We start from the raw sequence: 19068 nt of genomic DNA on the forward strand, positions 1-19068 counted from the left end.
TTTTGCTGTTAGTTTCGTGTGAGAATTGGGTTTTCTTTTCTTGGAAGTTGGAGTTAAAATAGCATGCGATGGGTGCGATGTGTCCATTCGTCATACCGATTTGTCTCCAGATATATGTTGGGGTTTTTTTTTTAATTTGAATTGAATGACCCGAGAAAAAAATGTGCAATGAGTGTTGTTTTACACCCTTTTTCTTCTAATAATAGTAGTGTTAGTGTTAGTGACTGTGAAATGTGCCCATACGCGAACGATCACGATCACGTGCTCAAGCCTCGACCGGCTTTCAAAGCTCAACGGCTACATCAATGCCCGTTCTATTGAAATCATATGTGTTTTTCGGTGACTTTTTCTACTTCGCTTCGTTTCGTTTCGTTCTGTTTGTGTGTGTAAAGTATAAACAATAGCAGAGATGGATCTATTAGTTTGTCTGAGATTAGTTTGTTAGATGAGCAGCGCTATTAGAACATTACGATAGTGTTGAGTTCAATAACTTAAGTTCGCATGTGTTTTTAACAAAGCTACTTAACCAAAAATTAATAATCAAAAATAACTCCTGAATTAACGTGCAAATACAAATAGATTAGTCTTTTTTTTTTAGGCAAATTCGATTCAAAAACCTTAAAAGAGAACAGAAATCTTAGGGCTCCGGATGTAGGACGTGACAGGTGCATTATTTGCTGATTTTCAATGTCAAATTGCACTTGTCCCGGCCTGCAGCTTACCGCCCCAAATCATCAAACAATCAAACAAGTTGGAGCAAAACTGCTTTTTTTATGGTCCCTTTCTTAATAAAATTAGGCGTTGTTGTTTACAAGTTTAAGGGAAGAAAAATTTGGGGCTCGCTTTGAAGAAACATTTCAGCAGTATGTACGCGACTTCACAGCGATCCGCAGCACCGTCGGCTGCTGTGCGGCAGGAGTCAAGCCCCAGTCGGAACGGTTGCCGGTAATTTTCCGGAAGGATCTCTATCTGCTTCACTGCTGCATCGTAGTTGAGCTTTCCTTTTTTGGACTAAAATACAAAACAGGGCAAACATAACGATAAGGAAGAGAAGGGTTGTACAACTAACTGCTCAATAATACTTACTGTTTGTGTTAGATCCATTAGGCATGCGACGTAACACTTGAAATGAAGGGAGAATTGTAATGTCACTTAACCATTGAAAGAAATAAACGATAAAATTACTTGAAAACCTCTCTCACCTTAAACTCTTTATCGTCGGGAAAAATGCCCTGGCTGGGATAGTTGGCCATTTCTAGAACGATGCCCCAGACAACGGACAAATCAATTTAATTCAACTGACTGGAATTCAAGCGTTTTCGGGCAATATCATTACATACCTTCGGAAATTTTGTGTCTCGACATGCACACCTTTCTCATTCCTTTGGCAATCTCGTCCATATCGGCTTGTGTGAGCGATTGTTGTGCATGAACTAGCGCAGGTCGAAACACGAGGCAGTAGACACCAATCACCGCCACCACCCACGTGACGGTATTCGACGAATAGAACGCGTTTGAAGTCATTTCACTGTGATCGTTACGTATCGACTGGTCAGAATCGTCCGATATTTTGCGATAAAATGTATAAAAGGCGTACTAGCACGGCTCCCCTCCCTGCACGTGGTGGTGTGGTGGTTGCACATACACGGGAGAGTTCAGTCTCCACTGCTCTGCCGGAAGAGAGTTCTGATGCGCTTAGGTTAATTTAATGTGTGATAAGTGGCGATTAACTACTAGACCGGGAACGTACAATTACATTCGAAAGGGGTAGGGACGACGTGGGGATGAGATCGTTTGTTTTTTTTTGCAAATCATAGTATCTCACTATTTATTATGCTTACCTTCTTCCAAATCAACACGATATATGGCGATCGTTGCCGCCGCTGTATTGATCAATAGAGCACGACTACTGAGAATGAATGAAACATCACTATTTTCAAATCGAAATAAATGGACCCATTAAGAGAATAAATTGTTCGTGTTCCCGCTCAGTGTTATTGATCGAAAAATTAAAATTCTTCTCCAGGATGTCGATGGAGTGTCGTTCTGCGGTTTGGTTGTGTGAAAGAGAACCCCACCGCACGTGAAGGTTTGTTGAGACAAGTGTCATCATTTTATCATTCCAGTTAATTAGTGGATATTTACGAAGCAAGGGATCATTTATTTCGCGTGTATTGAAGTGTAGAAGTGTGTAGTATAAAGCTAAATGTGATGCCACACTCATGGTTCAGAGTTGATAAGTAATGATTTAGCCGTAGTTCCGTTAAGGGCTGTTGTTCTCCTTACTACTGGTGCTAGTTGTTGTGTGTACGAATCTTATCATAATTCGATGTTAACTCTTAATTATCGTGCGTTGTAGTCTGCGGCTGCATGTCTCTCAGCTAAACAAGCAATGATGCCACACTGTTTGCATACTTGCAGGGGCAATTCGATATACAAGAGTTAGCGATATACCCCTGAAAGTATGCAATGCAACTGAAAGTATGATGTAAGGTGGTGAATACAGAGTTGAATCTGTGCTTGTGAAAAGAAGTTCTTTTACAGAGTTTTCCAGATGTTCTTATAGCTGTGGGACACATTATTGACTCCTTCTTACGTTAAATAAACATAATCTAATGGGAATTGTACTCTATAGCACCCTTGTTGGCAAATCTAACAGGAATTTCCAACGAGCCTGTCTAAAAAGGATGCCATAGAGTCCAATTTTCATCATATAAAATCCACTTCCCATAAGAAAGAATCAAGGAGGTGTCCCACAACTTTGAGAACCCCTGGAAAACCATGCATCGATCGAACTATTGGAAACATAATTGCTCTCTCTCTCCTTTTTCATGATTATTAAAATCTTGCATTCCATCGGTGAAGTACCAGCTCCGCTACGAACACGATACAGGCCAAACTAATGCCAAAGAAGTAGATAAAAAATACACCCAAAAAGTGATCGATCGAAAGCGCAACAGGTTCGTGACCGTTGTCCTGCGAGCGTGCCGTGACAATGTTGCGCTGCACCGTCAGTCCATAGTGTCGTATGAGGGACTGCAGGGGATGGTAAATAAGTAGATCAGCAAACTCAAAAGTTGTCAGTAGAACATTCGGCTTACCGTAAGCTCCAGATAGTGCAGCACACCGCACTGGTGCACCTCCAGTATGAACGCATTGTAAGCGTCCCGGAGAGGCCAAACCTTGCTGCAGAACCCGTTCGTGTGATCCAAGTAGATCGGTTGCTTGAGCGGTTGCAGCAGCAGGGACGCATTGAGGGCGAGCGGTGTCCCCAGCCCGTAGCTACCGTGCATCATACCCTCGATGACGTAGCCCATGCGCCGATCGGTAAAGGCCAGCCTTTCGCGCTCCGCACTGTCCGGTATGACGACGAAGCTTTCCCGCATGCGTATCATGGCAGGCGTTGTCGCCAGGTAGAGCGTGTAGATCCACACGGCGCTACCGCCCGTCCAGCGCATGTCCCGTGCCAGAAAATCGTCAACCGTGTCGATCGACGCTTCGAACCGTGGCAGCGTCAGAGTGCTGGCGAGTGCGCCGGCATAGCTGTTACCGATCATGAACCCACCGAACAGCAGGGCGGCCAGCAGAATGGCCGCGGCTAGCAGATCTTTGCGCAGCCGTGCCGATTGCTCCACGTACAGGCTGACCATGAAGAACAGTGCGTCCAGCAGGTGCTGGAAGCGAGATTGCTTCTGACGATGGTTACCATTGGGCGGTACGATTCGCAGCCGGGTAACACTGACCATGAAAACGGTCAGCGTGCCGGCAGTGAAGGTGATACCTACGACAAGCCACAGGGAGGGAGGAAAGGACAGGAATGGCGTTTGCCAGAATGGTAGCAGGCGGGGCTTCGGTACCAGGGCTGAGATCATCGATATGCCGATCATTTGGGTGATGGTTGTCAGCTGGAACCAGGCGTGCCATGCCAGTAGGGCCCCCAAACCGACATCCGCCCGCTGGTCCACAAGATCGTTCAGTATCGCTGTGGTGGTTCCATTCTCGAACACTTCGCCCCAATCCGTTTGATTAACTAAAACGAGGGGGCACAGGCGAACAAAAGATGCAAAAGTCTGTTCGAAAGATTGTGATTTTCAGGGGCGCAAACTCATACTTAGCTCCACGGTACAGTTGTGACGGCGGCAAAACTCCATGGTCAGTATCAGTTCAAATCCATCCAGCCAAAACTCATGTGCCGCATCATCAGCACACTTTGCATTTCCTTGTCCGATGGGCTGGAGAAAACGTAAAAGACATGGAGGCACTGTGTAATGAAGGTAAACTTCCCATCCTCCCAACGTACCACTTTCTTGTAGACGGAACAGGGCACATACTCTAACGTGCTAACGCGCACCCTTCTTCCTTTCATATCACGCACTTTATCGGGAAAGAAGTCAATTTCGGTCTCGTGCTTTGGCTCAAACTCGACCACTCCATTCGCGTCCTGCTTCAGTACTATTTTACCAATTTGCACCAACTCGATCCTTACACCGAGCGGGTAATTCGGGAGCAGCTGCGTTGTGTGTAGTTCAAACGTGTTCTTCCGATGATGGTTTCCTTTGTCCGATGATGAACGCACGATTAGCAGCAAGTTGACCAACGCTTCGAGTGTCTGGTTGTATTGCAACAGCTTGCTGCGATCGAACGTTGCAGATGTTGTCATGGCGATCAGGTGCTTCGGCGACGGGCGTAGCTTTGCCCTTTTGTGCACCTCGTAGAAGTGTTCCAGAAACGGAAATAGGATCGATTCGGTAACGACAAATCCGCCACAGTTGGTGTCCACGGCTTGGAGTAGCTTTTGGCAGAATTCTTCCTTCTTGATGGCCCATGCTGTTCCATTGGGCGGTGCAGCAGCAGTAATATCTTCATCTTCTAGCACGATATGTACCAGCGGTAATGGTGGATCCCCGGCGGTAAAGGGAATGTTGTCGTGGAGCGATCGTATGAAGCACACGGTATAGTGTTGGCTGTAGTATAGCCGCAACAGATGGGTGAGCAAAAACGGCAGCCTTGTGTTGAAGTTGTCCAGTGGTAGAAAGTTAACCATCTTGTAATCCATCCAGGAGGGGAAACTAATCGTGTGAATGCTACTTTCGTTACGGCGGATCCTTTTTATAAGGATTTTTCTATTGCGAAGGACATGTTACGCGAGCATTGCGAATGAATAATGCACGAAGGGACAACGCATTACAATTATTTTCCATCCCTTGTGCCAGAGAGCATGAGAGCAGTTCACTCAACATTGTCCTGGACCAGCGATGTCAAACTCATTTGATTCCGGGGGCCAAAATGACACTGAAAATAGTAGCATGGGCCACAACAGCATAGTTTTTACATGATATTCTTCTTCTTCTTTGGCACAACAACCGTTGTCGGTCAAGGCCTGCCTGTACCCCCACTAGTGAAAGTGGGCTTGGCTTTCAGTGACTTATTGTTACCATAGCAGGATAGATAGTGAGTCCTACGTATGGGGTACACGGTCTATTTGGGGCTTGAACTCATGACGGACATGTTGTTACGTCGTACGAGTTGACGACTGTACTACGAGACCGGCGATGATATTGCATGATACAAAAATTCAAGAAAATTGCTAGCGATTTCTCCGACCCTATATGCCCGAAGAAAGCGTGGAGTACTGCTCAGTAGTCGGGTCCCGTACAGCTCGGACTCACGTGGAACGTATCGAGCGGGTGCAGCGATCGTTCACCAGGTTTGCTATATGCAAAATCCAGGGTGGATTGTCCTCCCCCATGATTCCTTACGAGGGCAGGTGTCGGCAGCTTGGTAATATTGATTCTCCATCCCTCCTCTCTTCTATCCCTTTCTACGCCCCCCTAACCGTGTCCTTCGTAACCGTCCTCCCTTACTGATCCCATCCCGCCGTACTGCAGTGGGCCGTAATGACCCCCTGCTTCGTGTAATAGATAATAAGCATTATTTCAGTATTTGTGTAACCAAAAGGTAGACAAATAATTAAGAATATGAATATGAATATGAATATGAATTTCCAACATTTGCATAATTTTATGCCAGCTAACAAGATTCAGAGTATGCAAAAATAATGAGCAAAATCTGCCCATGACTAACGCGTTAATTCCAATGCAAAGCCGTACATTTTGTAAAGTGAAGTTGATATCGGTGTCATTTTGATTATCAATGTTTTTGAGCTAGAATTGTAGTAGCGAATTCCCTACTTTTAATGCTGTCTAAAGTAATTTACAAACAGGTCGTTCACTCCTGTTCAGATCTTCATTTTACAGAGTAGTACAAGGTGTCATAAAAGTCCTTAGTATACGTTATTCCTTTCCTGCCAAACTCCAGAGAAATGTTCATTCATTATCGCGACCAAAAACAGAGCCATAAGCCATAAGCACCTGTAGTTAATCTAATCACATTGGTCTTGGTAGGATGCGTGATGGAAATCTTGAGATCGTTTGTATCATCCTATATCAAAAGTAACACGTACCAAAAAAGTTATGCCAAAAAGTGTGAAAGCTTGGCGCTTTCAATTTCAAGTGATTTTGTTAATTTTTACAAGTCTTTTTCTTATAGAAATTGCTTAATTGGTGGCCAAGTGCCTTGATTGATGGCTTAACAATAAATAAAAAGTAATGTTCCCAAACTTCATACACATGAGTAAGACATTCACGATTTTGTATTGAACAACCGTGATTTGTTTTTTTTTAAGAATTGTTTATCAAATATTTGTTGCTAAACAAATTTAATCATCGGAAAGGGTATAACATAAGTTTCATTGATTTTTATCCATTTCACTAAAATTGTGCGGAATTGAAAGCTTAGTTTCATCAAAATAACCATATTTGATTTTCTTGCTATGACTTTAACAGTTATTGGAAATCTTATCTTTTTTATGCATACATGCATAGATAGAAAGTAGGAAAAAAACGACATAGTTTTATGATGATGCATTGACGCATGATGATAGTAGAGACACCTGCGAAGTTGAGAATCTCTTCATATTTCAGGAGTCCGGAATTGACTGGCATGTACTATAGAAGCAGAAATGCTTCTACAAAGAAATTTTGGCTCAAGCGGTCGCGGGCCAAACCAAAAGACATCAGAGGCCATCAGTTTGACATCTCTGCCCTGGACCATTGGCTTATGGGCACGCAAATTAGAATTAAATTGTGTTTGCGCTTCCTTGCTCTTTAACTGTTTCCTATGGCTGTGCTGTACGACTTACGCAAGTATCAAATCGCAATACGGATAAAGCGCTATCCTTGGATGCGTTACGCAAGACGGACGGCAACAGGAACTTCTTTGTGTGGTCGAATTACGGCCTAAATTACTCCAATCATTTTCCTTTTCTCACTGCGTATATCTACGTTGGGAACACTACGGGGATGTAATGATAAGTGGCATTATTTCATCCAAAGAATCAATTATTTTGTGCTTCTACCACGACTACAATGAGTGCGAGAGAGTAAAGCTTGAAATAATTTAATTTGTCTTGGTTTGTCTGCTTTCAAGTGCTGTAGCTTACAATTTGAATGTACCATCCCATTTCACACTTCTCTGCCCATTGATCTGGTCCTTTTTCTATCAAAACGCACGCTACACTTAATTAGACAGTCGGCCACGCATCGCTTGATTCTTGGCCCGCACCAGTACCACGCGAGTTCCGCCACAAACACAACCAGCGACAGCGATAGCCCGGCGAGCAGGATAAGCAGCGCGCCCGTAATGTTGGCCATACGCAGCGGCGTAAACTCGTCTCCGCCGGTTTCTCGCGAGTAGCGTAAGATTTGTTGCGACTTGAAGCTCAAATACCTGGCCACCCCGATCAGCTCCCAGTGGGCCAGTATGCCGAACGCCTTCAGATCCAGCACCAGCCGATCGAACCGGGCCCGCGCCGGCCACGTTTTCGAGCACATCCCGACCACTGACTCCCAGTAGATGTCTTCCGCCATCATTTTGCGGCCCTTCATCGCGTCCAGCGCCATCTGCGGGTGGGCCACGTGGCCGTACTCCATCCGCTCGACGATGATCGCCACCGTGCGTTCGTGCGCGCGGCGCGAAATCTCTCCCTCCTCCCACTCGCGGAACGTTGTCAGCAGCGTCAGCATGTCCGGCTGGTAGGCCAGCTGGATGGAGAACAGCCAGTTGACGGTCACACCGACCCAGGTCGTGCGCGTCTCCGCCAGATCGTGCACCGTGTTGATGCTTTTCTCGTACTGCGGCACGATCATGGTGCTGGCCAGACCACCATTGTAGCTGCTGCCGATCATGAACCCGGCGAACATGAGCGTGGCAAAGAGCAGGCAGGACGCTATCAGCTCGTTCGGCATCGGTACGCCCTGCTCCATGAAGAACCCGATCATGATCAGCACCGAATCGCTGAAGGTGTATCGCGTGGCTTCGCCCAGCTGCAGGATGCGCTGCCGGCTGCGCGACATGACCAGCACGGCGAACGCACCGGCAACGAAGGCGGCCAGGACCGCACCCCAGAGCGAACCAGTAAAGGACAGGAACGGTGTGCGCCAGTTCGCAATGATGCGTGGCTTTGCCACGATACAGGTGCAGCCGGAGCGCGAATGGACCGCACTGAAGGCAAGATGCTGGAAGCTGGAGTACCACGTGTACAGTCCGGCGAGAGTTATGTCCACCTCCCGTTTGGCCGGCGCACCAAGCAGCCCAAACTTGGTACCGTTGTTTAGCACGTTGCCCCACTCGGAAGCTGTGCAGGGGAGGATGGCAACCACAGAATGGTCAAAAATACAGAAAGTGATGCAGCACTAGCAATTCTTCTCTTACGCTTACCGATCATGATTTCCGTCGTACAGTTGGCTATTTCACAGAACAGCACCACCAACCACAGCTCCGTACCGCTGATCATTGCCGATACGTTCGGTTTCGGCGGCAAGATGTATCGTGCATTTCCCTCTCCAAGGGGCTGTATAAGGGTGGAAAGCACACCAAGGAAAGATCAGTTCAGGGAGCTCATCACGGGCACCACCATCGTACTTACTTTGTCCTCTATGAAGGCGTTCGGTAGGTACGGTACTGTTCCAAGCCTTAGGCGCCGCTTGTTCATGTTCGCAAACTTGTCCGGGAAGTGATTGACGCTCTTGGTGTTAGGAAACGAGTCATTTCGAGTGTCGATCACATCGATCACCCGTGGATTGATAGTTACAGGATTGCCATCGGAAATGTCCAGCGTGTACAGCTGGACAGTACCGGATGCTTGGACGGTAGGTTTAGGCAATACAATTAAAATTTCTGGAATTTCTGGAGGAAAGTATTGATTTTAGTTAACGATTTAAGATTAAAAACGCTAACGTGTGGTTTAGCTTTACCCTCTACGACGAGCAGCTGGCTTATGGTAGAGAGAAACGGAGAGTCACTGCTTTCAAGCAGCATGAGAACTCTTTTTTCCATCGAGCGCTGCAGTGCTGCTTCGTGGACCGGAAGAAAGGCATCGAAAAAAGCGCCCGCCGCGTGTTCTGTTACAATAAATGACTGGCAGCGGTACAACGCACAAATAAGTTAGTCGTACACTCTCTGATGTGCCAGGTATTTTTTTACAATTTCTATTCCCACCTGACATCCCATATCAACCGCAACACCGAAAGCCTTTTCGAAGTCATCGCTATCCTGAATCACTAGCACGATCGTTGGGAGCGGAGCAGTATGATAACTATCGTTCCGTGCTCTTATTAAACAAATTCCGAAATAATGAGCAAAATAGGTCATCACAAGATAATTGACCAGCGAATTGAACCCCACAATATCATCCGAAGCGATGATGCTTTGTTGAAGTAAAGAGTGAGTAGGATTTTCCATTGAAAATGCTTGCTCAATATCACCACTTGGCACTTTGTGATCACGGGGGAATGAAGTCTTCTTTATATACAGCACAAGCAAATCCCTTCCACTTACAAATAAATGATAAAGATCTGATGCTATTTAACAATTTAAATGTAGGTTTAACTCTCCCCACACACATTCACCTCCTTCTTTAGTCTCTTTGCCAGCTCAACGATTAGCTTCCGAACGCAAAAGCACATTAGCAATGCGATTTCTCAATATTGATTATTGCGCTTTAGCCATTCATTGTTAGGCTTAACTTTTCTGTGATATGCTTTTTAAAAATGCAACCATACAACCAACCATATCCGTTTATTGTCTTTGCACTCGTTTGTTTATTTTGAATAGAGTTCTGTTTACTTTTGCTGCTGCTGCTGCTGCTGCTATCGCCCCATACATACCCGAGACTTACCTGACCGAGATACCGTACCAACTAGCAGCGCGAACATCGTTTGAATACGATGGGTGTACATTCAATGCTGTCTGTAAAGAAAGGTACAACAAGGGAACATTATTAGTTATTGATGTTGTATGATAGCTTTGCGTCTGCTGCACGATACAGCAAATCGATCCAGCGTAATGTTTCAGGGCCTTGTTGACATCTTTTAGTAGAATTTCTGTAACATTAAACTATTGCAAAACGCAACAGTATGGCTAACGTTGTATTGAAATTTAACTATCGGTCTCGTCATCAGTTTCATCATTAAAACATTCGGATCCAAGAGGTGCTAAATAAGGGGGGTGGGGGTCATTTTGACTGCTATTCGAGCTGCTTACCTTAAGGAAAACTGGTATCTCTAGTACATATAAGCCCATTCGAAGGATGACACACCGTACCAGCCCGCATAGCGAGTGTGATGTAAAATGAGTTCTATGAATAAAATAAAAATAAAATAGAACATAATTAATAAATTGGAAAAAGAAAATCGTAAAGAGTGGTATGTTTTCTTGTATCAGGGCCATTTTAACATCTTATAGTAAAGATTCTTAACGTCAAATTGCTGCAGAACGCTACAATATGGCTGACGTTGTGGCGAAACTGTACTATCAGTCTCGTCATCAGTTTCATCATTTAAATTAAACATTTTCTTTTGATACAGTTAATCATACCCTCCCATCCCTAAACTTACCTTTGGAAATTATGAACATCGAAAAATGTAGAACGATTTCATCTTGCCATTTTGTTTGAGGATGAATTTGATCTGAGAAAAGAAGAAAAAAAATTATGAATGAAGATCGCTTAGTAAAATCATGCTTCAATCGAATGATCTCATTTTGAACTTGTTTCTTCGTTTCAGTACAATATTATTGCGTAGGAAATATGGAACCAGTTTTCTGCATGTATGTTTGAGAGAGAGCTGGGTGAAATCATCATACAAGTGAACAAGTTCGTAATATTATTTCTTAATGCTTCATAGTGAAACATTTTCTTACCTTGATGTCATCAATCACGATCAATTCCCAATTAAGGTAGTTTGAGTTATTCATCTGAAACGAAAAAGAAAACAATCATGAATAAGTGGCACATTCACGCAAATGCCACGGGCCTTTCCTCTATTCAATTCGCAGCAAATCAGTTGATAATTTTTGTATTTTTTGCGTAGGAAATTATGGAACTAGCTTTCTTCAGATTTGTATCGAGAGAGCTGAGTGATATCATCATAAAAGAGGGCACACATTAACATTTTGAGTATTATTTGGGGAAATACTAGTTTTCTTACCTCTCAAGAATGCTATCATCGCAATTAATCCTTTTTTTGCAAATTTTTTCTGCATGCATTCATCTTTGTTTGCAGATCATTGGAATAGGAAATCTGTAAAACAAATGAATATAAATATAAATTAAAATTAGCTTTTCAAAATTAACAAAACGTTGCTTTACGGTTCAACAAAGAATCAGTAAAATAATTATCAATAGCGTAGGTTATTATGGAACCAGTTTTCTGCATGTGTGTATGAGAGAGAGCTGGGTGAAATCATCATTTGAAATAGAACTAAATGTATTTTAAGTTAATCGCTCAAATCACTACGTACCTTTGCTTTGTTCCAGTGTTTATCCAGCCAGCAGAGTAGCACACCAAGAGTAGAATCTGCAAAATGAAACAAAAATGACACATTTATACTCTTTGCTGTTCGATTTATCAAACTCAATAACAACATCTTATTGGTGTTGAAATCAGTAGAATAATTATCAATAGCGTAGGTTATTATGGAACCAGTTTTCTGCATGTGTGTATGAGAGAGAGCTGGGTGAAATCATCATAAATAGGAAGTTATGCTTTAACGCTAACGAAGATGATAAGAAAAATATTTATTTACCTCTTTATATGACGATGGTACTGGAATGAGGGTGGAATGTATTAACAATCCTATCGACGATCGTCCACTTTTTGGCCGTTTAGTAGAAGGATCTGGAAGAAAATCGAAACCGTTTCATTACTACATGACCTTGAAGAAAGCAGACTAATTTGTAAATTGGAATCGATTCTAGAAATCAGACTCATTCTTATCGTCGTTCATAATTAGATCAGCGACGAGAAATAACATTTAAAGATTTGCTTCATCATTTAATTCAATTCTGTTTGAAGTGACCGCTGTGCTAAAATACACCAAAGATTTTTATTTTATTTATTTACCTGTTTCGATGACGATGTAACTCGGTGGACAGTGTAGTCTTAACGATGATCGCTCGTTGCAATGTAATATCGAAGGTTCTGTAAGGAAACCAAAAACGTCTTATTAAATTGTGAGCTTAACAAGGTAGGAAAGCGAAGAATGTTTCAGCCGATTAAAGAAAAATCAGACACATTCTTTTCCTCGGTTCATGATTACGTGAATTCAGCGACGAGAAATAACATTTACAGATTTGCTTCATCATTTGAAGGCAACGGAAAGGGAAAGGACAGAGTTTCAAACACTTTAAATTCAACTCACCTTTTCAATTGCTGCTAGCCGGCTGTTTCTTCTGAGATGAAGTCGATCATGGAATTGCTGTAACGAAAATTGATATCATTTTAATACATCATTCAACGGATACGAGCGATACTTACAGCGGCGTTTGCTTTGAAGATAAATTGTCCAAAGCTAAACAGTTTCATGGGTTTCTTTCTGGCTAGAAATGAAAACGTTAAATCGAAATAAAGACACAAATTTCCTGTGTACACAACGCTGTCGAAGGTTGTATTTCTTTTCTCTTTCTCTCTTCGCGTTCCTCGCTGCTTCAAACACACTCCTATACTTGTTGGAAAATTAGATTGTAGTCAAACCACACCGCACCATCCAGCACATGGTTGGTGGACTGACATTTTTCACGACCACCCCCTCAACACCGGACAAGCATCGGCGCAGATATTTAAACGGACGCCTGTACTGGTGGTTCGTAGCCTTCCGGACGGTCGACGACGACACCGGAAGCGGCACCGGTCGACACTTCAGCAGCCTTGCCGCCGCCATCTCCGTGCAATTCCATCAGACTGGACAGATCGAATCGCGGCTTCTTCAGCACCTTCACCTGCAAAACGACACACACACACACGCACGCACAAACGCCCAAGGGGAAGGACGAAATTTGTATCAGGAACGTTTATCACACACAAACTTCTCAGCATGCTATGCTGCTGTGGAGGTTGTTCGAAAGGACAATGCTTACCTTGCGGATGTAGACATCGTGCAGCGGGTACACGACCTGGCACGCCTTCTCGATATCCTTGGCGATCGAGTCGGGCAGCAGCTTCTCCACCACACCCTTCAGATCCGTGCTGGTGATTTCACGCTTGATGATGGCCGTCATCTTCGCGCGAATGTTCTTGATCTGCGAGTGCTGGGCGTAGCAGGTCTTGCGCTGCGACATCGAGTCCTTGATGGTGAAGCCGATGCAGAACACGCGCAGCATGAAGCCATCGGTGGTCTTGACGTCGACCGAGCACTCGATCAGGGTTTGCCATTTCTTGACCATGGATCTGTGCAGGAAGAAAGGAAACCAATCGATTACAGTTCATTACAATTTTTCACGTGTTTCGCCTCCTACTTCCCATGCACCGGGAGACACCAGTGCCGCTAAGGTTAGGCGCAAGCCGCATTTGTTGTCTATGACATATGACGCGGCACACACACATACACACACACACACACCCGCACTCCCATACGGCCGGATTCCGGGAAAGTGCGATTCACTCGAAGGGAAAAGTACTTACCGCAGCTTGTCGGTCGTCAACGCCATACCGTGGAAGTTGGTAAGGACATCACGGCCGTTCACGCTCTCCGCCACCAGCTTAAACTTGCGGAAAGATCTCTCCGCATCGGGCTCGTTCTGCAGGTCGGCCAACGACACCTCAAACACGCGGCCCTTCAGACCGTCCGAGGCGATTTTCGTGCCCTGGGTACGGTTAACCAAGGTTTTGCCGACCTGGCGGTTCTTGAACATGTTCGGGGCCTTCACATCGTACCAATCCTTGCGCGTGAACGGATCCACGACCTTCTTTTTCGAACCTTTCTTGCCTCCTTTCGAGACACCCTTATTTTTGCCGACCGCCATGGTTACACTTCACGATCAAAAAGAACGGAAGTGGTTGCGCTATGACAGCTCGTGACAACCGTCGGCCACTGAACGATCCGTTTTAGTACTGTCAATTTTGACAGCGCGGTTTGGCTGGTTTGCGACATGACAGCGGGTGCTGTCATTTCCGTCTTGTCGCACGATATTATTGTTTACAATCTTTTCCAGAAAGTACGTAATCTTTGGCTGATTGTGAAATCGACTAAATCATGGTAATACAAAGAAACTAGTTTAATAATATGTGCTTAATTGTATTATAATAACGTTGTGTGCTATTTCCCAACAGACATCCTCGATCATTCTGGCTGGGCTGGGCCTAGCCGTGGTTGGGTATGGAGGAAGAGCGCTAATGCGTCAAATGCCCAATGCCGCGACCAAAATGCAGGAAGCCCTGAAAAATATGCCCAAGTTTGATGCTGAAATGATGGCCAGCTCAAAGTACTACCGTGGGGGATTCGATGCTAAAATGAACAAACGCGAAGCTTCCCTCATCCTGGGCGTAAGCCCATCCGCATCCAAGGCAAAGGTGTGCCGGATAGCAAACTCGTTTACGGAATGTGCAGAATGTATTTATGCAGTTTGTGCCTTTTATTGTAGGTCAAGGATGCACACAAAAAGATTATGCTGTTGAATCATCCCGACCGTGGAGGTTCCCCGTACTTGGCCGCCAAGATCAACGAGGCAAAGGACTTTATGGACAATACTAAGTAAAGCATTAGCTATGCGCAATAACGAGAATTGTACAAAGTATCAAATTATTCGATAAAATAACGAGAATAGTTGGTTAATAGGTGAAAAACTTCTGAGGGGTTTATTAGATTTTTGAGGAGATGGTATCACAATTAACAATCCTCTCGGATTAGCTCTATCATTATGATGACTATCAGGTTGAAGCGGTAATTAATTCTTACAGATAAATTGAAGTTCATTCCAAGGATTTTTGGCAATATTTTTATAAAAAAAATACCAAAAAATAATAATTTCATCAGAAAAGCATACGCATACGATGTTTTTGAATTTAGAACAATTTTAGCTGTACTAATACTGCACGTTGACAGCTTCCTTTAGTTTGTTTACGCACCTGAGCGATGGACTGTACAACACATCACAAGTACCGCTAGCCAACGGGACCCGGACTGAGGCATCATCAGCGAGCCAGTTTCAAAGGACTGCTGAGCTAAACTATCAGTTGTGATACAATTGTTGCTTTCCAGCGTGTGCATTAGAATTAAATACTTCCCTCCATTAAGGTGAGTGTTTGTGCGTACTGTATATTAAATCGCTTGCCAGGGTACATGCCAAAAACATCGACCCGTACGCCGGTATTCGAAACATTCCAGCGTGGCATATCTTGGCTGTCTTTTCTAGAAGCTTAGCCCTTTCATCACAGTGGAACAATACCCCAATGGGGCAGTTGATTATCTATCGCGGTGTTGATAATGGAATTCAATTTTCTTCTCGATGGCGTTTTTTTCAGACTCGTTCGGACGATTCGGCACAGCACCGACTAGAAACGGAAAATGCGCAAGCTACGCGGTGGACAGACGAAAGAAACGCGCAAACAGCGCCAGGAGCGGAAGGAGGAAAATTTAAAAATCCAGCAACAGATGAAAACAATAGTATTACCCACGATTGGAGTGATTTTCCTGTGCATAGTGGTGTACGTGTTTCTGAAAACTCGCCCACGATATGAAGAACTCTAGTCTCGTTAATCTTGATGGGCCCTTTTTAAGTTTTTTTTGTTTGTTTGATTATTTGTTTGTACCTTTTTGCACTGCCGGGACTCTATCGTGCAAGTGATGCAGTGTGCGTGAAATGGTTTCCAGTTAGATTGATACTGTATGTTTTACGACTGATATAGCAACGTTTTAATCACATGCACAAATCGGTTATTTGTACAGCGTATCGAGAATATATCTACAGATTATATTTACACTATTACACAGATTTTGTCACTAAATTGGTGCGCTCGATCCGAAACTGCCAAGTCTATTAGATTAGCACAATTTGTTTCATCCCTTTTACTACTCTCACTTAAATAAACAGAGCAGCCTGCTCCAAGAAAGGGAAAGACATTTTATCCCGAGAATTTACATACACACGCACCGGGAAGGTGTCACTTCCCTCTTATCGCGGGACTGCAGCAATGTGAAAGATAGAGAGAAATGTCACTTTTCCTCACAATGCGATAAGATGCAATTAAGCAAACAGTGGAAGAAGAGGAGCAAAAGCCCAACAGAACGGCGCGCATAAAGTGCACTCCTTTCTCCAACACAAGCAACAGCAGTAACGCCACGCGAGACCCTTGCCGTGCTTAATTGAATTAAAGGTATCTATAGTCACACAAAAACAAACACAGCACACTTTGTTTAGAAAACCGGGACAGGCGGTTCCCACCCAGCCACGAGAGAAACAACGCAAACACACGCGGAAGTGCAGGTGAGAGGAGTTGGTCAATCGTGGGCTTACTGTGTTTCGGTCAATCCAGTAGACAAACAAAGCGAAAGCCAGAGGATGGATACTGTGCGTAATCAATCCGTTCCCAGCGTCACACTGGAATCAGCTGCACCGGTCACAGAGGGTGGTATCAACATCGCGAAACGATATCCGGACCGGTCGGATAATTTGTACTTCCTGTTCATCCCTTTGGCGGTACTGGTTACGGTGATGCTGCTGTCCGTTGTGGTAAGTTTTGTGTTGATTGGACCAGTGTGGTAGTTAATGAGTAATGGTCTGCGTCCCTAGGTGTACTTGATGGCTAGGAGACGCCATAAGATTCGCTCCAAGTACAGCTACGTTCCCAGCTTTAGCTTCGAATCGTCCGATCTGGACGAGGAGCGGGAGGAACGCGAAACCGATCATCTGCTGAAGGGCGGGAAGCTGCGCCTGGAGGAGCCGCCGTTCGAGGAAGCATCCGGCGGGAATCCGTTTGCCGGGCAACGGTACGGGGGCAGCCACGAGCTGTTCGCCTAATACAATTAAGCAATGTGTCCCACTTTTCCACACTGTTAGCTTCTTGGTAGGTTAGAATAGAATTACCCTAACGGTTTGTGATACACTTAAATCGATAGAGCAGTCGTCGGCCAGTTACACACCAAAGAAAATACAATGGAACCGTCCATTGGATCGGTTTCGATTGGAAAAAAAGTATTGCGATTAGGAACTTACTTAACTACAACAGTACTGCCAGGCAGGCCAGGCGTAGGAACCGCTCTTATTACACTGTATCTGGATTGTGATATGGTTGTAGCAGGGAAAACAAATGTACGTAAACGACGGAAACGTTGGGATGAGGGATAACAGTTTTGTGTACTTAAAAAAACTGAACTTCAATACACATTATTTTGTTCTTCTACGAGGTTTTGGTTACATCTAGCATTAGCATCATTGAACTAACTAATCACTCTGCTGTCCTTTCTTTAACAACGCTCGCAACTTATCGCCTACCCGGCAGGCGGCGAGCGATTTCACCGATCCTCATTTTCATTCAAATAGCGTAGCGTAAGGTCATACATACCGAAAAATATGGCACCACCGAGCGTGATCCACGTGACCCGTGGAACGAACCCGGCAAACACGCCGCGTATACCACGCTCCCGGTAAATGTTGCGCAGTATACGGCCCATCCCTCCCATCCGGTTGCTTTCGAGCTGTTCGGCCAGCATGATGCGAGTTTTCGCCACATCCAGTGGCGTCGTCAGTCCGGCCGCAATGCCACCGGAAATTGCGCCACATATCGCGACGGACAGGGGCGTAAGCGCCGTGCCGGTCACATCCGTCCAGTGCAGCTTGAAGTACTCCCACAGTGGAAACTGTATCAGCGAAAAGGGCACATCGCGCATCACGGTCGTACCGAACCCGCGGTACAAACCCTTCCGGATGCCTTCCTTCCTGAGTGCCTCGTACAGTATGGACAGCGACGATGCGTTGCCCTTGTGCAGTAGCGCCTGTCGCCGTTGTTTGGCGATTTCGATCGGGACCCGTATCAGACAGGCCACCACTTCCGCGGCCGCTGCCGACACCATGTGCACGTACGGTAGCTGATCATGGCTGGCGTACTGGCGAAGGTGTGATTTCATGGTTTCGTAGGTGCAGAAGAATAGGGCCGACGTTGGCGCACTGCCGGCTGCTGTGGCCGCGAGCCCTTTGTACACGCCGCGAAATCCACCCGAGGCGATAAAACCACGCTCACTCTGCAGGCGCGTTTTCACCGTATCGATGGGAAACAGTGCCACATCCACTACCAGCCCAGCCACTCCACCCGCCTGTGTTCGGTTGGGGAAGAGAAAGGGAAGCGATTAATTAAAAACGCTCAAGTGCGTCCACTCGTGTGTCTTACTATCAGTGAGGACCAGTAAATGCTTTTCGCACCGCCCAACGTTGCCGTAGCGATTGTGTTGTCTTCCAGCTCCATTGCGAGGCACGTTGTGATGTTTTGGGACGATAACTACGCCTTGTCGTTGCGTGTTTGCAACCCGTCGATGAGGTTGTTTTAAGGTGGTTGAAAGATGTTATTATTGCATCACTGCCGGAAGACGCAGATTTTCACACCGGTTCCTTTGCCATTCAGTTTTTCGCCAGCTTTTACCGGGAATGTGGAATTTGTTTACACAGAGAACTGTCAACGGATGAACACCCAGTGAATCGAATGAACGTCGAGAAACTAAACGCACTCACACCCTCTAGTG

The 19068-nt window shown here is 45.0% G+C and overlaps 8 protein-coding genes across 8 annotated transcripts; 3 read left to right on the top strand and 5 right to left on the bottom strand.

Annotated features, from left to right (window-relative positions):
• Positions 1-418: 418 nt before the first annotated feature.
• Positions 419-1581, bottom strand: LOC120947371 (general odorant-binding protein 72-like). Its single transcript, XM_040362626.2, has 4 exons — positions 1341-1581; positions 1203-1255; positions 1087-1122; positions 419-1011 (listed from the first exon to the last, which is right to left on the bottom strand). The coding sequence occupies exons 1-4, from the start codon at positions 1522-1524 to the stop codon at positions 817-819; spliced, it is 468 nt and encodes a 155-aa protein (XP_040218560.2). The 5' UTR covers positions 1525-1581; the 3' UTR covers positions 419-816.
• A 559-nt stretch (positions 1582-2140) lies between these two features.
• Positions 2141-5360, bottom strand: LOC120947365 (uncharacterized). The gene is made up of 4 exons (XM_040362618.2): positions 4301-5360; positions 4112-4232; positions 3102-4030; positions 2141-3036 (listed from the first exon to the last, which is right to left on the bottom strand). Exons 1-4 carry the CDS (start codon positions 5054-5056, stop codon positions 2839-2841), a joined length of 2004 nt encoding a protein of 667 aa, XP_040218552.2. The 5' UTR covers positions 5057-5360; the 3' UTR covers positions 2141-2838.
• A 1575-nt stretch (positions 5361-6935) lies between these two features.
• Positions 6936-12869, bottom strand: LOC120947367 (uncharacterized). The gene is made up of 13 exons (XM_049605613.1): positions 12760-12869; positions 12462-12539; positions 12145-12236; positions 11860-11915; positions 11547-11639; positions 11260-11313; positions 10956-11027; positions 10603-10696; positions 9559-10308; positions 9315-9477; positions 8987-9246; positions 8779-8911; positions 6936-8695 (listed from the first exon to the last, which is right to left on the bottom strand). Exons 9-13 carry the CDS (start codon positions 9799-9801, stop codon positions 7524-7526), a joined length of 1971 nt encoding a protein of 656 aa, XP_049461570.1. The 5' UTR covers positions 9802-10308; positions 10603-10696; positions 10956-11027; positions 11260-11313; positions 11547-11639; positions 11860-11915; positions 12145-12236; positions 12462-12539; positions 12760-12869; the 3' UTR covers positions 6936-7523.
• A 106-nt stretch (positions 12870-12975) lies between these two features.
• On the bottom strand, positions 12976-14401 carry LOC120947370 (40S ribosomal protein S3a). Its single transcript, XM_040362624.2, has 3 exons — positions 14019-14401; positions 13475-13784; positions 12976-13336 (listed from the first exon to the last, which is right to left on the bottom strand). Exons 1-3 carry the CDS (start codon positions 14357-14359, stop codon positions 13178-13180), a joined length of 810 nt encoding a protein of 269 aa, XP_040218558.1. The 5' UTR covers positions 14360-14401; the 3' UTR covers positions 12976-13177.
• An 88-nt stretch (positions 14402-14489) lies between these two features.
• On the top strand, positions 14490-15179 carry LOC120947373 (mitochondrial import inner membrane translocase subunit TIM14). The gene is made up of 3 exons (XM_040362631.2): positions 14490-14592; positions 14667-14906; positions 14978-15179. Exons 1-3 carry the CDS (start codon positions 14590-14592, stop codon positions 15089-15091), a joined length of 357 nt encoding a protein of 118 aa, XP_040218565.1. The 5' UTR covers positions 14490-14589; the 3' UTR covers positions 15092-15179.
• Positions 15180-15447: 268 nt separating this feature from the next.
• LOC120947375 (single-pass membrane and coiled-coil domain-containing protein 4 homolog) lies at positions 15448-16321 on the top strand. The gene is made up of 2 exons (XM_040362632.2): positions 15448-15630; positions 15858-16321. The coding sequence occupies exon 2, from the start codon at positions 15901-15903 to the stop codon at positions 16081-16083; it is 183 nt and encodes a 60-aa protein (XP_040218566.1). The 5' UTR covers positions 15448-15630; positions 15858-15900; the 3' UTR covers positions 16084-16321.
• Positions 16322-16426: 105 nt separating this feature from the next.
• Positions 16427-17735, top strand: LOC120947372 (uncharacterized). Its single transcript, XM_040362630.2, has 3 exons — positions 16427-16709; positions 16869-17065; positions 17126-17735. The coding sequence occupies exons 2-3, from the start codon at positions 16895-16897 to the stop codon at positions 17351-17353; spliced, it is 399 nt and encodes a 132-aa protein (XP_040218564.1). The 5' UTR covers positions 16427-16709; positions 16869-16894; the 3' UTR covers positions 17354-17735.
• On the bottom strand, positions 17665-18993 carry LOC120947369 (S-adenosylmethionine mitochondrial carrier protein homolog). The gene is made up of 2 exons (XM_040362623.2): positions 18720-18993; positions 17665-18645 (listed from the first exon to the last, which is right to left on the bottom strand). The coding sequence occupies exons 1-2, from the start codon at positions 18792-18794 to the stop codon at positions 17848-17850; spliced, it is 873 nt and encodes a 290-aa protein (XP_040218557.2). The 5' UTR covers positions 18795-18993; the 3' UTR covers positions 17665-17847.
• Between the last annotated feature and the right edge of the window lie 75 nt (positions 18994-19068).

The sequence above is a fragment of the Anopheles coluzzii genome, chromosome 2 (assembly GCF_943734685.1).
Source record: "Anopheles coluzzii chromosome 2, AcolN3, whole genome shotgun sequence".
Lineage (NCBI taxonomy): Eukaryota > Metazoa > Arthropoda > Insecta > Diptera > Culicidae > Anopheles > Anopheles coluzzii.